The 16,584-nt window shown below is 44.6% G+C and overlaps 1 protein-coding gene across 3 annotated transcripts in view; it reads right to left on the bottom strand.

The window, feature by feature from the left end:
• Positions 1-12,176, bottom strand: part of Rbpms (RNA binding protein, mRNA processing factor) — a 149,741-nt gene extending 137,565 nt beyond the window's left edge. The window contains exon 1 of one of the 3 annotated variants that reach the window (XR_013104359.1): positions 11,809-12,172. Coding sequence is in view for 2 of the 3 variants with exons in the window: in XM_034520309.2 (XP_034376200.1) it covers positions 11,809-11,874 (66 nt within the window). In the remaining variant the exon portion in view is untranslated. Of the gene's footprint in view, positions 1-11,808 lie in introns of all 3 variants that reach the window. The other 2 variants (XM_034520309.2, XM_034520304.2) reach the window with 2 other exon arrangements.
• Between the last annotated feature and the right edge of the window lie 4,408 nt (positions 12,177-16,584).

Genomic DNA, 16,584 nt, shown 5'->3' on the forward strand with positions numbered 1-16,584 from the left:
CCCAGGTATACTTCTGGACACGAGGCAGCTGGTGCTTTTCTTTCCCCCTTGGGGTAGAAAACCATGCCCTTCTAAAGGACTGCCAGGCCCCACTCTTACAGGTTTTTTTGGCTCTCAACAGCGGGTGCTGCCTAGCTTGGCCTGGCACTAGACTCTAAAGTAGCAGTCCTCAACCTGCGGATCAAGACCCCTGTGGGTTGCATATCAGATATTTACATTACGATTCGGAACAGTGACAAAAATCACAAAGTAGCAATGAAATTATGTATTAAGAGCTGCAGCATTAAGAAGGTTGGGAACCTCTAGGGGGTATTTATCAAGGACACCCCCAACCCTCTTCCCTCAAGGAGAAAAGCTCCAGCTCCAGATTGCAAACTCCCGCTTTCCATATAACCTCTTTCAAAGCACAAAAACTCAGGATGGGCCTTAAATAATCCTTTTGTTTACAGAGGGTCATTTCCTGCAGTCAGCTCACACCCACAGAGTCGCACCCGATTCCCTAGGAGAGCCAAAGACTTGCTCAGTAAAAAACAAAACTGAAACTACAGGAAAGCAAACCAGGTGTAAGAAACTCAGATTCTCTAAGTCTAGGGCTGCCCCTGATTTCCCCTCCCCAAATTAAGATAACTTAACAAATTAAACAAAATCTCTGGGGTCTCTACTGAAAAGACTTGACAAGAGTTTTCTCCAAATAGCCCATCAGGGACATGTTTTGGCATTCAGTGTCATAGCTGGGAAATGCAAAGTGGAGAGACAGAAATCACAATTCCTTCAACAGCGGCGGGCAACGCCTGCACAATCACTCCCTTTTAGTTCAGAAAGGGAGGCCTGCTTCCCGGAGCAGCTTAAGAGACTTGTCATGGGACCCACAGAGACACAGAAAATGAGATAATAAAACTGAAGGGTAGTGACAAGCTGTCCAAGAACCGACTTCTGTAAGAATACCTTTGGCTCTGACATTAGACAATGGGTGACGAAGGCCCGACCAGCCACCCAACCCAGCTCAGGATCCTTCAGAAGGCCGGCGGCGTTCTCCTGCCCCGTTTATCTTGCTCATTAACAGCAGGCTTCAGTAAATGACAAGGGATATTTCTTTAGTCCTGTGATGCTGTCCATTCTGCTTCACAATGAGACGCAAAAATAAAACAAAAAATAACTCCGAAGTTTATAAACAAGAGGGCTTGGCTTGAGGCAGTTCCCAAAGGGTTCCTTCACAGTGGAACCCTAGTTCTTAAAGGCTGATACAGCCACCCAACAACCCTGAACTTTCTACCTCTTTGTAAGGGGAGCTGGGGGGGGGACAAGAAAGCTAACGGAGCTTGAGGCTAGACCAGGCTGGGAGACACAGAAGTGGTCAGCCTCATTCCAAATCAACAGTTTATAGGTTATAAACATTTAGCCAGAGTCACACCTGTCAAAGTTTACCTGCCCCTCCTCAAGCCACAGTTAATTTATTCCAGCCACGCCTGCATTTCTGTTCCGGTGTGGCTTTGTTTAACTGGACAAAAGGGAAGAAATCCTTTTTGTGTGCAAAAGAATTGCCTGCCCCCACAAGGGATCAGCGGTCTCTATCATCCAAACAAAATTTTACTCAAAGGGGGTGAAATGATGGCGTGGTTTCGGTTGTAATTTAAGGGGAGGGGCATCAGAAGACAGAAACAATTAAAACTTAATCTGAGCCGGGTATGGTTACTCAGGCCCTGAATCCCAGCACCTCAGGAGGCAGGCAAGTACATCTCTGTGAGTTCAAGGTTAGTCTGTTCTACATATCAAGTTTCAGGACACACAGAGCTACAAGCGTAAGAGAGACACTGCCTCAAAAAAAAAAAAAAAAAAAAAAAAAGGGCTGGTGAGATGGTTCAGTGGTTAAGACCACTGACTGCTCTTCCAGAGGTCATGAGTTCAAATCCCAGCGACCACATGGTGGCTCACAACCATCCATAATGAGATCTGATGCCCTCATATGGGTGTCTGAAGACAGCTACAGTGTACTTACACAAAATAAATAAATAAATTCTTTAAATAATAAAAAAAAAAAAAAAGAGAATCTGGAACTGGCTGGGGTTTTAACTGTGACACATTACAGATGTCAGTCTTTGAAAGGCAAGTTTGTGTGCTTTTCACAACAATGTATTGGGAAGTTCTGGCGTTCTAGGCTGGGGGGAGGGGGTTGGCTTGTTTTTTGTTTGTTTGTTTTAAGAAATATTGGGGCTGCAGAGATGGCTCAGAGATTAAGAACACTGGCTACTTGTTCCAAGGAGTCTTGAGTTCAATTCCCAGCAACCACTTGGAGGCTCCACAACCATCTGTAATGGGATCTTATGTCCTCTTCTGGTGTGCAAGTGTACATGCAGCCAGAGCTCTGCATACATAATAAATCTTAAAAAAGGAAATATTAAATAACACAGGAAGTTTCTGCTGCCAGCAAGTACACACACATACACTCACAAAATCCAGCTGTCATCTCATCTGGTGGGGGCTAGGTCAAGGACAGCCTTGGCTACGTAGTGAGTTAAAGGCCATTCTAGTCCATTAAGAGACCTAGCGTCTTAAAAGAGGGAGTGGGGCACAGTGGATTAGTATCAACTTTGGACTAGGTAAATAAATGTTAACCAACTAGCATGGCAAACCACAAGTTCCTTTTTTTTTTTTTCTTTAAACTTCGTAGATCTTTTTAAAAGCTATGTAATCCTAGTTATCCTGCAACTTGCTCCATAGAACAGTCTGGCCTTGTACTCACAGAAATCTGCCTTCCAGGTGCTAGATTTAAAGGCTTGTACCACCACTGCCTGGCTATCTCTACTTCATTATATTAACACTGAAAAAAAAAAAAAAAAAAACCCTAAGAGGAGCATTACTCTGGCAGTCTTTACTGGAAAAGCACAAATGGAGGAGACGGCTGAGAACCAAGACTGGTCCCTAATTACCCAGCATCCAAGGGCAGGTAAGAGGGGGCAGGGAGGGTCCTCTCTTGCTCCCCTACCACGTGAGCTTCTTGAGGCATTCGGGAAGGATACTACGTTCAAAAACAGAGGCCTTTTGGAACCTCACGCCTCCTAAATCTTGCAAATCGCACATGCTGGGTAAGGTAATTACACCTCCGTAGCACTTCCCCTCCCAGCACAAAGGGAATGCTGCTACTTCAGTAATAAGATCGCACTTTGTGAGCTTGTCCTCCCCCCGTCCCCAGCGGCCTCAGGTATGCAGCCTAGAGGTGGCAAAGAGGAATTTTCACAAAATGAGATCCTGGGGAGTCAAGAAGAAGAAAATCTGTTGGATTTATCCTGGAATCGTACTGGCCTCTGGCCAGCATTATCTGCCTGGCAACAAAGGAATCAGATGACCTCTCGTCATTAACATTCACTCCTGTACAGTAAAGGACTAACTTGTTTAAGAGCTGCGGAGATGTTTGGTACCCGGCTAATTCTGAGACGCTCAGATTTCTCCTACCTTTGCAAAATCCCAAGTGCTGACAGGATTAGACTAGGCTGCCTAAGCATTCTTTTGCCTTTTAAATTGGTGCAGCAATACAGGTGGAAATCATGGCCTCTCTTCCTGGTGTGTTCTGCATTTGTTCCTGCCGTTTCCTTCTCCTCTTTTCTGTTCATTAACATGGATGGTAAAGGCTTGCAGCGGGGTTGGACCTTGCTAAAAATCAGCTAGGTGTCCTGACTGTTTTCTTTCCTTCCCAGGATTTAGCCGGGAACCAAACAAGACAGCAAACTTGCAGGAAAGTCAGTACTGAAAATACTGACCTATAGGGCATATGGCCTTGGGCTCAGCTTTGCTTTATTTTTTTTTTTAACCTTCATAAAAAGAAAATTTAAGCTTCTCTAGATTTTATGATAGCTTGGCCTTCAACAAAAGAAAACTGCAAGTCTGGGAGCTGATGACAAATTTAGGGAAAAAGCTCTGATGAAAGCAAAAGCAAAAACCGTGAGAAATACTATATATACCTAGATATTTCTGACTCCTGACCCCCAACCCCCAGCTGATAAAGATAGCAAATACGATTATAACCAGGCAGTTTCTAAGTAATAACCCTTTATGTATTAAAATTAGTCTTTTTTCCCTGAGAACTTTCCCCTGTCCCCAGAAGCCTTTTCTCCTTGCTTTTCGTCACAAGGTTTCCCAGGGATCAGAGAATTCCATTTTCTGGACACTCATTCACATGACTCACATATTCAATTACCAGCAGCTACATGCGAGCTGTTCTGAAAAAAAAAAAAAAAAAAACTTTAACATCTGACCTATCCTGTGCGCCTCAAACCCAGCACCATCACTCTTTGCTGGCCAGCCTAGTTTGTACTTCTACAAAGCACCATTTATCTGGTCATCCAAAGGAGAACCCCTCTATGGCAGACTTACATTCACTGATTCTTCTGAAGTTGTGTCCTGTGCACTGAAACAAGACGCTGCAGAGGCCAGAGGCCCCACTTCCTAGCTCGGAAAGCAACTGCCTCATCCATCACACGATCCTCCTTTTCTTTCTGGCTTTGCTTGCTGCTCCCCAGAAGGACCCTTGAATATCCACACAGATTCCCTGCCTGTCATCTTTCCCTGGCAACCTCAATCTTCCTCACGGATCAAACTCTTCAGATTCAGATGAATCCCTGGCTCTTCCCGTTCTTTGGTGAAGCTCCACCACCTTCTCAAGAGTAGGCTTGCTTCTGGTTCGAGCCACCTCAACCTTCATGGTATGCCTTATTAAACCTGTTGATTTGTGCATATCTGCCCCTCCATGAAACTGAGCAACTGTGCCAGGCAGGTAGCGCCCATCTTCAATGCCAGCACTAGGGAGGCAGAGGCAGGTGAATCTCTGAGCAGGTTCCAAGACAGCCAGTGCTACACAGAGAAACCCTGTCTCGGAAACAAAGGGGCAACAAGAAAAGGAGGAAGCCTCTCCTACATCCTAGCATTCCTCCAGGGTCTACACCTAAAGACCCTAGTCAGGTAGCCACTGGCACAGTCACACTGCCTCAAGTTGCCTACCCATAAAACAGCAAAACACCTGTGTTGGCTGGACGTATCCGGAACAACCTGAGAATGATTGAGATTGCAGTGGAAAGATGACAGGCAGGGATTCTGTGTGGATATTCAAGGGTCCTTCTGGGGTGCAGCAAGCAAAGCCAGAAAGAATAAGAGGAGAGTGTTTAGAAGGAAGCATTGGCCAGCACTCAAGAAGTTGACACAGGAGAACACACTGGGTGCCAAGACAGACTGGACTAAATAGTCTCAAACACACAAACATGAAGGAAAAACAAATAAACAAAACCCTACATTAGCTTCTGAGGATTAAAAAAAAAATAGTTATAAGTGGCCCAGTGTTTAACCTGTAATAGAGCACACAGTAAAAACTAAGCAAGAATCAGGGACTGGTCAGGCATAGTGGTTTATGCTTTAATCTCAACACTGAGGAGACAGAGGCAGGTACCCAGCCTGATCTTCACAAGTTCCAAGGCAGCCAAGGCTGCTACCACAATGAGACATCCTGTTTCTCTACATAAATCAATAGTAGTGATTAATATTTCTGAAAGATTCATAGGCTAAATGATCCCTGCCAACCGGGGCAACTTTATTCCATAAACTCAAGCACAGATCCTTCAGTCAGCTTCAAGCTCCAGGTTACGCAAAGAACCATCCCTCGCACCTCCTCCAACACATGCACACATAAACACACACACATGCACTGCATTAAGGCTGCTTAAAATATTTTCCTGGTGCACATTGAAGCTAGAGATGTGAGCAGGCAAGTTATACCCAAGAATATCACGTTATATCCCTCACAGAAGTTCATCTTCATCTGGCAAGGGCAGGCTCTTACCAACAGGGCCATCAATATAAAGGCCTGGTTTTCCCCAGGCTCCCCACCCACTGAACTATGCATCCACTTTTGCTCCAGCTACTGGGGTTCATTCTCCTCATTCCTTCCTAAGGTTCCCCCCTCCAAAGCAAGCACTGTTCAAGAGGAACACTGGGGGTCCCTTTCCACTGCCCCTAGGCAGACACTAAGGTGCCAAAAGAAACTGAACACAAACATTCCAAAGTGCCTGTCATATGGGGGGAGGGGGGATACGACTCCCTGCTCTTCCACCTAGCTGAGGCTTCTGAAAGCCCCTGACCAGGTCAAGGACGGGTTCCCCAGGAGAACCCGAATTCTATTGGTCAGAACCCAGTAGTTCTATGGGATGACCAAGTCCATCTGATGAACTTGCCTGAACCATCAAATACTACAGGAGAGAAAGAGCATTTTCTAGTATGTGGGCTCACAACCTTCTGACATCGCTAACAGGATTTATCCTGTTATTCTGAAATCGCTAATATTTTCCAGGGCTCTAGCTATTATTAAGCAGGTAGCTAGCTGGCCATGTATGTTTCCAAATTCTACACCTATAAGGATTATATATGTGTGCATGCGTGTGTGGGGCAATGGGACTGGCGTGTGGAAGTGTGACTATTAAGAGGACTGTTGGGTGATATACATATCTTCTGCAGAACTGTATGACAGGTGATGATGACCTAGGAGTTAAGCAGAGATGACAAAAAACTTCTTGGGAAAATGATGCCTCTCCATGAATGTGGGCAGCAGGCACAGAAAGAGGTTACAACTTGAATCCTGCTCAGCCTGGGCCGGAAAAGGGGAAGAAAGAAGTAGAGGTGCAGAACACAGGGGCAGACTGGTACAATCGTGACTGTCGTGCGTGGGCTCTGTTCTGTGCAGATCTGAGCTGTGTGGAAGGATCTGGGATTGGGCTATCATGGGACCCATCACACAGCATCACGTTGCATTGAGAAAGGGTGTTAGAACATGGACAGCAGCTGAAGATCACTAAAATGATTTGTGCTGATGAGAGGCCCTGAGAAACAGAACAGGCTTGAGTCCTGCCCAAGCCTGATTCAACCAACCTGACCATGTTACCCCTATACATGGATCACAAAGGAAATTAAAATCTTCAAGGCACTGAGTCATTTGTTCATATAACCATTATGGAAATGCAGGAGAAATTTCAGGATGGTCCGTATGTGTTTCACCGATTACATATGCTTTATTTCTATTGGGTTTCATGTACAACATAAAGAACTGTTTGGAGGAAAGGGAAGATGGAAAGAAGGTGGCTATATTATAATATCAAAAAAAAAAAAAAAAAAAACTATTAAAACTTGAAAACTCCTGTTTGCTCAATAAAAACACAGACCTCAGGACATTAAGAGCCCACTGGCTCTTTCCTAATATTTTCCAGGAAGCAGTACTCTGCCTTCAGATTCTTAGCTTTCAGACAGTCTATTAACATATATGTTATATTACATTACATATAATATATACATATACATATATATATATTACATGTACAAAAACAGTATACAACAAATATACAGTTCTACAGAACATACTCTGTATGGGCTACAACACACTCCCTATGAAGTTATATAATTTAGCAAATTCCCCTTTGCTGAACAGTTTCTGTGAACTTTCACAAATGTAACGCCACAATAACCAACCCTAGAAAGAGACCTTTAGTACACCCTATTTCCTCGGAGTAAATTCGTAACAATGCAGGCACTAAATCAAAGGGCCAGAAGGTATTTTGATGCCTCCTGCCAAAGTCCCTCAGAGCCAGGGCGCTAATTTCCATCAGTGTTACCATGTTCCAGGCAATGCTGAGTCTAGCAGAAAACAGAATCCTTCACAAACAGTCTGAGAAAGTGTCTCCAAAGAAGCCTGTACTTCAACCAAAGGATGGAGTCAGAGCGCTGCAGAGAGTCCAGACTGCAAGGACTCACCAGATGATCAGAGAAACTGGAAAACCACTTTTGGCAAAGCAGCCTGAAATGCATGCCATATTGGCAGTGCTCTTGGGACACCGTCCCCAGATGAGGTCACATTTCCATCCAAATCACCGTTACCAAGTCCTATTCCATGACTGAAACATGTTTACTGTATTAGATTTGGTTTGCAATAATAGGTCAAATTGTACCAAATTCCCCTGGATCCTTCCAGAAGCCATGTCAAGTAACTGTAACGCTCAAGAAGAACCTGAGGTTACCACATTACTGACATTGCCTTTTCTCTATGCTAATTGTAAAAAAAAAAAAAAACCTAGCACCCCCAATGCTTTGGCAAAATACTAAACACTCTGAAAGACCTGAAGTAAAAATTGCATGACCTGCATGACCCTCTTAAGATCTGACTTGACGCCATTTCTGTCAAACACCTCTCAACCACTGCTGCTATGCTATCTCTTGCTTCTCTTACTTAGACCTTATGCTGCTTTCCCAGAACTGAGATGTATTTTAAACTGCTTCAACATAAAGTGATCCATCTAAAAAGTACCCAATGACACAAATAAATCTAAAAATACAACCAAATGACATGTTTATCTCATTCCCTGTCCCCCAAAACACTCACCAATAGGACAGGTAAGACACAAAGTATCAGGATGTTTGAATACATTAAAACTTACTAATGATAATTACTACAAATTATGAGTTTATTAGTTACATACTTATTAACTTTAATAAAATCGGATTATACAATTAGAGACACATTATAAGAACTTTAAAAAAAAAAAAAAAAAAAAAAAAGACTTTTGAGGCAGTATCTGTATCCCTGACTGGGATAGAACTTGTTAGCTACATAGATCAGGCTGGCCTCAGACTCACAGAGATCCACCAGGCTCTGCCTTACAAAATGAAGGCATCACCACATTCAACTAAGAACTTTTGTTTTAAATAAAGCAGAGTCTTGCGATGTGTGACAACTTGCTTCTGAACTTTCAATCTTCCTGCCAGAATTACTTTCTCGCTTTCTTAAGTGTAAAAATAATGTAAGAGTAACTCAATACTCTGCACATACAAACAAAACCCTTACAACTCTCAGGTCCCAGTAAGATTGACAATTGGTTGTCTTTGCAAAAAAAAAAAAACTTGCAAAACAGCAGACACACATAACACATTAGAAAGCCAGATGTTTTATCTCTTACACAGCTGCAAAATCCTAAAATTACTCTCCTCTGTTTTAAGAGCTATATACAAAGCTGCACATTCTCAAAAACTTTTCAACCACAGAAAGATGTAGAAATTTTCCTAAATCCTAGATTTTTAATTTGGCAAGACTGTATCCCTGTGAGCATTGTCAGTGTCATTATTGCCACTAGAGCTGGGTGATAAGAGGAGCTGGTTTCAAACATAGGAAAAAGAAAGCCTTGAATTCTCCAATGGAGGAAAAAGTCTAAATCCACGGTGATCTATGAGATAAACTGTTTTCTCTTGCTCTTACTGACAGTTGGACTCACTTTTCTAACTGAGCTCAGTGGTCACCAGAAATTACAAGCATATTTTCTTCTCTTGTCTTCATGTATGTATACATTGTGTGTGTGTGTATGTGTGTGTTCTGTTTACCAGCGTCCACTCCAAGGTTCTTCATGGGTCGGAACAAATTGTGGATCCACTGGGTGGGCAGGGAATGGGTCCAGTGTTGTGGTTTTGTATAATGACAAGCACATTAATGAGACTCACCAAATACTCTATTTATTTTACTTGTGGCTTTCAGGGTTATGGAAAAAAAAAAAAAAAAAAAAGGCAGAATTTTTTCAAAAAAAAAAAAAAAAAGTATACACAGACAGCAAAGAATTATGACAAAATTACCTGGATCACTCAGACCAATTTTCTTTCCTTGTATTTATTTCTATTATGCTAGCTAGCCAGGTGTGATGACAAATGCCTTTAACCCCAGTACTCTTAGGCAGGAAGACAATTTCAAAGCCTGACTGTGCAACCTAGGAGACCTTACTTATAAACAAAATGTATAAAATAGTGATAAGAGTGTTGGCCTGGCATGTCTGTGGTCCTGGGTTCATTTCCTAGTACTGGGGAAAAAAAAGTCAAGTAATTAATGCTCACTTCTGACAGTGTCTTTATTTTATACATTCCCACTTAGTACACAACCTAAGCTCTGAAATCTCCCTACTGGGTCTTATTTCTCAAATAATGCCTGTTTAGGAAAGAGTTAACACCTCCTAGAATCACATGCTGTTCCTACCTGACTGGGAACACACAGGACAAGGCAAATAAGGCAGATGATTGCAGCAACCTGGCCTTTACTTCGATCACCAGGAGTAGAGGGCCTTAGAGAAGCATTTTCAGCTAAGATGATCATGAGAAAAATCTGACTTGCCATAATATTAAGCCAAGTGGGTATGGGACTTGGAAACAAATCTATTGTATTAAAACCTTGAAAACAAACAAAAATCTATGGGGTTCTGTTATCTTCCAAAATCATTTTGAAAGGGCCAAACTTTGGTTTTGTTGTTCTTAAGAGCTCTTTCCCAGTTACGACTTTTCTGAACCAGATGAGAAACAAGGACTGTTTCGGGATCTATCTTACAGCAGAGCGAATGGTACTGCTGATCATACATGAGTTACCTTGTTAAACATGTTAAACTCCAGCAACTTCTTAAAAAGCAAACGGGCCATCATTTTTCTGTTGTTGTTGTTAAGTTTAACTGGTCAGGAAATAAACTGAAAAACGGCCGGAACTCGAAGCCGGCCCCTAGCTTTGTTATAAAACAGCCTACACAAAATTTCCCAAAGCCCTCTCTGCTGATAAAATAGGTAACTTCTTTCAGGTGGCGAGGCACTGTTCAGCTCCTCCATTCATTTAGGGCGCACCACTTCTGAACTGTGGTGAGTAAGATCTATTTTGCATTTATTTGCATACATTTGGATCTCTCCGGTCTTCCCCATTTAAACTGTTTCCAATTTTACCAGTGGATAGTTCACGCAGGTCGGAGTTGGGCAGTTGGTTGGATAAACTCTTTCCTAATGTTTGGTTTCACTCTCGGTATTTAAGTTTGCACAAGTGTCCCAATACCCTCACCATCCTAAAGGCTTTAGAGTCAGTTCGGGTTGTGTACATCCTCTGTATTAGGATGTAAATTACCTGTAAGAACTCTTTTTACCTTATAGTGGAATGGGCAGTTTCTGGTAATGCACACTCAATTCTGGGAGACCTTTAAAAAAGATAAATACAATTTCCTGAACTCCAGATAACCCACTCGCAGGAGTGAAGGCGAGAAAGGATATCACAAAACCGACAAAATCCACGAGCCCCAAAGTACACCGCGTCCACACACCGGTGTTTTCAATAAGAAACGCACCACAGCCGCAAAGTGTTTTTAATCATCATTCCGAGTGTGCCACATAAAATTGTTTTTCCCTCCTAGAAAAACACCCTCCACGCACCTTTGCTTTGGTGAACCCAAAGCTTTTAGCCCTTGTTATTCTACTCTCCCCCCAACCCCCACATTCGACATCTCCCAGGTTCGGCGGGGGTCTCCGACTCATCGGAGAAGAATGCGGCTGATGAGTTATCTATTAATCCAAAATGTCTCAGCTAAGAGGATATTTCACCCAGAACTTTTAACACTGAGAGGGAGGGAGGAAGGGAGGGGAGCTGGGGTCGGAAGTATCTTTTACCGAGAACTTTCCCAGAGTTTCTTCCTTCGCCATACCTCCCTCCCTCCAACTTCCAGCTGCAAGACGCAGAACCCAAGTCCTGACCCTCCCTGGTCCCAATCATCTGAGGTCACCCGGGAGTCGGCTCTCGATTCCGCTTTCAACATCCCGGGCAGACAAAGCTGAGCATTCTACTTACAAAAGTCTCGGGAAAGTCCTCAAAACTTATGCAATAATGTGAGGCTCGCGGACGCGCGTGGACCCAGCCCCGCGCCCTCGGGACGCCGAGTCCTGTGGTACCCACCCCCCCCGGCCCGTGCGCCCCGCGCCCCCCCAGCCAGTCCCCCTCAGTACCTCTTCCTCCTGAAGGTTGGCCTCGCTCGGGGTGTTCTCCTTCTCGGCTTTGCCGCCGCCGTTCATCTTCCCGGTCCTTCGTCGCCGCGCGAGGCTGGGGCGCGGGGCTGGAGGCGAGGGCGCGCTCGCCCGCTGCTACCTTCCCCGCGGGGCGGGCTGCGGGGCTGGAGCCGGGCGGCGCAGCGGAGAGCCGGGGCGGGCGGGGACCTCCGAGAGGCCGGGCGAGCCCCGGAGTCGGGACGCGGCCGAGGCGGAGGAGGCGAGGCGGCGGGCGCGGCTGGGACCCGAGCGGCCGAGGGCGCGCTGCTGGCAGGCTCTGGGCAGCGGGGCCGCACGCAGCGCGCTTTCTCTCGCCTTCTTCCCTCCTCTTCTCCCCTCCCCTCCCCTCCCTCCCCCTCCTCCCTCCTCCCTCCGCCCTCCCTGGACGTGCGCAGCCGGCCGCAGCCCAGAGGGACGCGGCTCGGGACGGCGAAGCCCCCCGCGGGAGGAGGGGCGCGCGGGGCGGAGCGGTCGACCCCAGGGTTGGGTGGGGGGGTCACCGGGGTCACGAGGCCGCGGGGACCACGGGAGGAAGGTCGGGACCGCCCCCTCTCTCTCCAACCCACCCCTCCCGGACCTAGGCGTCCGGGCAAACCAGCGGCGGTGGGCTTGGAGAGGGGACGGGGTGGGGGGCAAACTTTTTTGGGGGGGGAGTAGAAGGGGGGATGGCGCATGGACTGGAGCGCTCTACTTTTGTTTGGTTGCTTTTCACGACGGATGTGCATTCAAACCCACCCTCCTTTGGCAGTACCCGCCGAGACTCGATTCTTCCCGGGCTGAAAGGTGACGGACACGGGGGACAGCCCACCACCGAGCCCCGCGCTTGCAGGAGACCGCTTTCCACCCCACTGCGGGTGCCCGAGTCCGGCGAGACCTTCCCAGGCTCCCCTCCCACCCCCCACCTCGGCCGCTATCGCTCTCTAGGCTTCCGGCCGCCCCTGTTCAGACTCGCACAGCCGGCACCAGACTGTTCTGGAATCGTTTTGTTTACTTCACTCTTCGAGGAGCCCCTTCCTGGAATACAAGACTGCGTCCTGTTTATCTTTTTCACTCTGCCACAACTTAACTAGGCTACCTGGAGCGTAGTAGGCCCTCAATATGTACTTGTTGACTGAATATCTCTCACTGCCCTTCAAAGGTCAGGCCATTTATCTCTGGAGAATCAAAGCAATTACCCAACACCGGATGACCGCATAGCTTCCATCTTTGAAATGAATATATATATTATACAATGAATATATATATATTATACATAAATACATATTCTCGCCTTTTCACTGATTTTATATATATGATTATATATATACATATACATATATATAATTTCCCAGGGTTTTAGAGATTAGGAGGTTTTAGGAGCCTCAGTTCCTAATACTCATACTTGCACAACTGTGGTTTACAATAGGCGGAAGCCAGCATTATTATTAAGGAAGTTTCCATTTTCCTGGTCCTACAGAACTTTTCCAACAATAGATCCTGTAAGCTTCTAGACTTTGACTAGTTTGGACAGTCATTTAAAACCCACCATTCTGTGGATGGTGCCTGTCTCAGAGGAAGTTTGTCTGGCATGCCGCACCAATCACGATCTCTCATTTATGGCTTGGTTTAACTGTTTTATCTCTTTCTCCCTACTCCACATTCTTTACCCTTCCCTGCTTTGAGTGAGGTTGGGGGCGGGGTGAGGCGGGGGCGGGGGGGGGAGCTGAAGATAAGAGCCCTGCCTTTAGGCAATTCAAAGTGGTGTTGTGGAGACAAGATACCCCAAACAACTCCAAGGCAACATAATCGCTGAATCCTGGTTCAAATTATAAAAAGCAGAATACACGCAACATTGTTCTTTTGCTTTTAAAGGCGTTGCGAAGTGAGGCTCCATAGTGATACTTGGTTTTAGATCATAAGTTTTCTTCGAGGGGAATCTAGAGATGTGGGAAAGTTTCTAAAAAGAAAATAATGTTTTAAGTTGCTGTCATAATGCTCTCTGTAGGAACCAAGGTGCCTTCTGAGAGGAAAAGAACCAAGAATCTTTAGACCATCAGTAGAAAAAGCTCAGAAGCAAAACTGCAGTTAATCGGGAACTTTGTCTGCATTTTGATTTATTGATTGTGTTGATTGGCAGCACTTCGCTCGACCAGCATTTCATTCAGTTATAAGAGGAACCGCGAGGGGGCAGTGTCTTCCTGAGCGATAAGGAAGGGAGTGGTGGGTTTGAGTGGCTGAACTGGCCAGTAGAACTAGCCCTTTGCCCTCCTTGGCGATTCCTGTCTGTTACTGAATACACTCCACAGAGAGACATTGTTTTTGCAGGAGCCTGGCAAGGACCCAAGAAAAAAAATATGACAAGCTGGTCCTTAATGGTTCCAGTCGGAACCCATTTAGAAGAAAGTAGTTAGGTTGTGTGGTTTCAGTATGCTGGGAGAATCTCCTGTCTTTCACCAGGAAAAAAAAAGTGGCTTAATTCCAGATGTAGAACCTGATTTTTTTTTTTTAATCTTGAAGTCAAACCAGGACTTTGTCTTTTGTTACAAAGTTAGCAACCTCTGGTGTAAGAAAAAAATAATAACTCCTGTAGGAGGAACCTTGCCTGGCATCTTTGTGTGTTCCCAGCATCTAGACAGTGCCTAATACATAGCAGGCACTGTTAATTTCTAATAAATAAACACACCAGGTAGTGGTGGCACATGCCTTTAATCCCAGCACTCAGGAGGCAGAGACAGGCAGATTTCTGAGTTCCAAGCCAGCCACTGGTCTACAGAGGGAGTTCCAGGAAAGCCAGCGCTACACAGAAAGAAAGATTACAAAGATGCTATCCAAAAAAAAAAAAAGAACAATTTCAAGAAATGAAATGTAAAAATCACACCATTGTATTGACACAGAAGGCAATAAAGTTGTCAGAGACAGCAGACGTACCGTCTCAGCGCACCGTACAAGGGTGAGATAACATGCCTGGAAGAAAGGGATTTCATTTCTATCCTTTCAGTAAAGGAATGGTATGTACTTATTTGGAAGAAAAAATCCAGTTTTAACAACAAAACCCAAGGAAAATTCACAAGCAGACTTTCACTATTTATAAACTGGTCGCAGCTGTAGAAAAAGAGGAGAGGGAAGGAAGGAGAAAGAGAAGACTCGGGAATTTTATATGTTCAGCCAGGCTATGCGTGATCTTTATGACTTATTTACTATTTCAAGGATGAGGTTTCAAGACTGAGGGCTCGGATGGTAGCTGATAGTTGCCAGGCATGCGAAGAATTATAAGACAACAAAGAGAGTTTATATCCCAGCAAAACGGGGCTATTGACCGGGAGACATTTGCCCTCTCACCTGCCTCTTGTTCTGCCATATTTCTGCCTGGCCTGCAAGGTTGCATACCAGGTTGAAAGGGAAATATTGTGTGCACCTGTGGTCCCCGTGACTCATCACCGCTACGCTGGCAGCCTTCCTTTTGAGACTTGCTTTAAGAAATCCAAACCCGTAATTATGTCTTAAACGTTTGTCTCTGGGAATTGCAGGCATGAAAGGTCTATTTGGGGGCTATTTGCCGGGCACAGAGTTATTTATCTTTGATAACGTTCGCTGCAGGAGGCTGCAGAAACTACCACGGGTGTTAAAATTGTTAACTTTGTTGATCCAAAGTTTTCGAACCAATTGCTGTTTTGTTGACTTTATTTTATGCTTGACAACACAACTCTTCCTCAGTTCACTGCCATCTCTTTTTTTTTTTTCTTTCTTTTTTTAATAGTGACAAAAGACACATGAAATTTACCACCTTAGCTATTTAAATGCACGGTTCGGCAGTGTTAACTGTATTCAACTCATACGGCATCCCCTGATTTGTATTGCCTCCACTGTTGTAAAAAAAAAAAAAAAAAAAAAAAAAAAAAAAAAAGTCTTCTCACTCATTTCAAGAAACACAAGCAGCCACAGGCTGGACCAGACAAGGAAGGAAATCAGGTTCCCAGCCTCCAGCTTCAGCTAGATTCTCAGCAGAGAGGGCAAGTACCCATTGGCCAACCTTTTTGAACATATTGTCTTGGAAACAAATCCTCCAGCCCCAGGTGAGCCCCAATTGATGCCATGTGGAAAAACAAGCTTTCTCCAGCAAATGCTGGAGAAATTACAAAATTGTTAGTAATTATATAGAAAGAAGTAAATGCTGTTCTGCTGTACCAGTAAAGATTTAGGTGGCTTTTAAAACAGCATTCAACAAAGGAGTGTAATTGCATATCCTCAGGGGGGGGGTCCCCCTATACAACAAAACCAAGGCAAATTAAGGCATTGGGGTAACACTGGGGGTGGAACCTGGAAAAAGTTTCCATCTTGAGGAATCTGATAGTAAAAAATAGTATTCAAGGACAGGATATTGCTTTGCAAGCTGCACCTAATTCAGAGACTGGAAAGGAAAAAAAAATCAATTAGTTAAATTAGCTTGCAGGAGGGGCTGGAGAGATGGCTCAGTAAGAGGCCTAACTGCTCTTCCAGAGGTCCTGAGTTGAATTCCCAGCAATCACAAGTGGCTCACAACCATCTGTAATGGGATCTAAGGTCCTCTTCTGGTGTTTCTGAAGACAGCTACAGTGTACTCATATATATATATATATATATATATATATATATATATATATATATATATATATAATAACATTTTTTATAAAAGAAAAAGAGATTACCTTTCAGGAAAGAGAAAAAGTACCTAACGTACATGTGGATCAAGCTGTGGATGTTTCTAGATAGAATATTGAA

The sequence above is a fragment of the Arvicanthis niloticus genome, chromosome 16, assembly GCF_011762505.2.
Source record: "Arvicanthis niloticus isolate mArvNil1 chromosome 16, mArvNil1.pat.X, whole genome shotgun sequence".
Lineage (NCBI taxonomy): Eukaryota > Metazoa > Chordata > Mammalia > Rodentia > Muridae > Arvicanthis > Arvicanthis niloticus.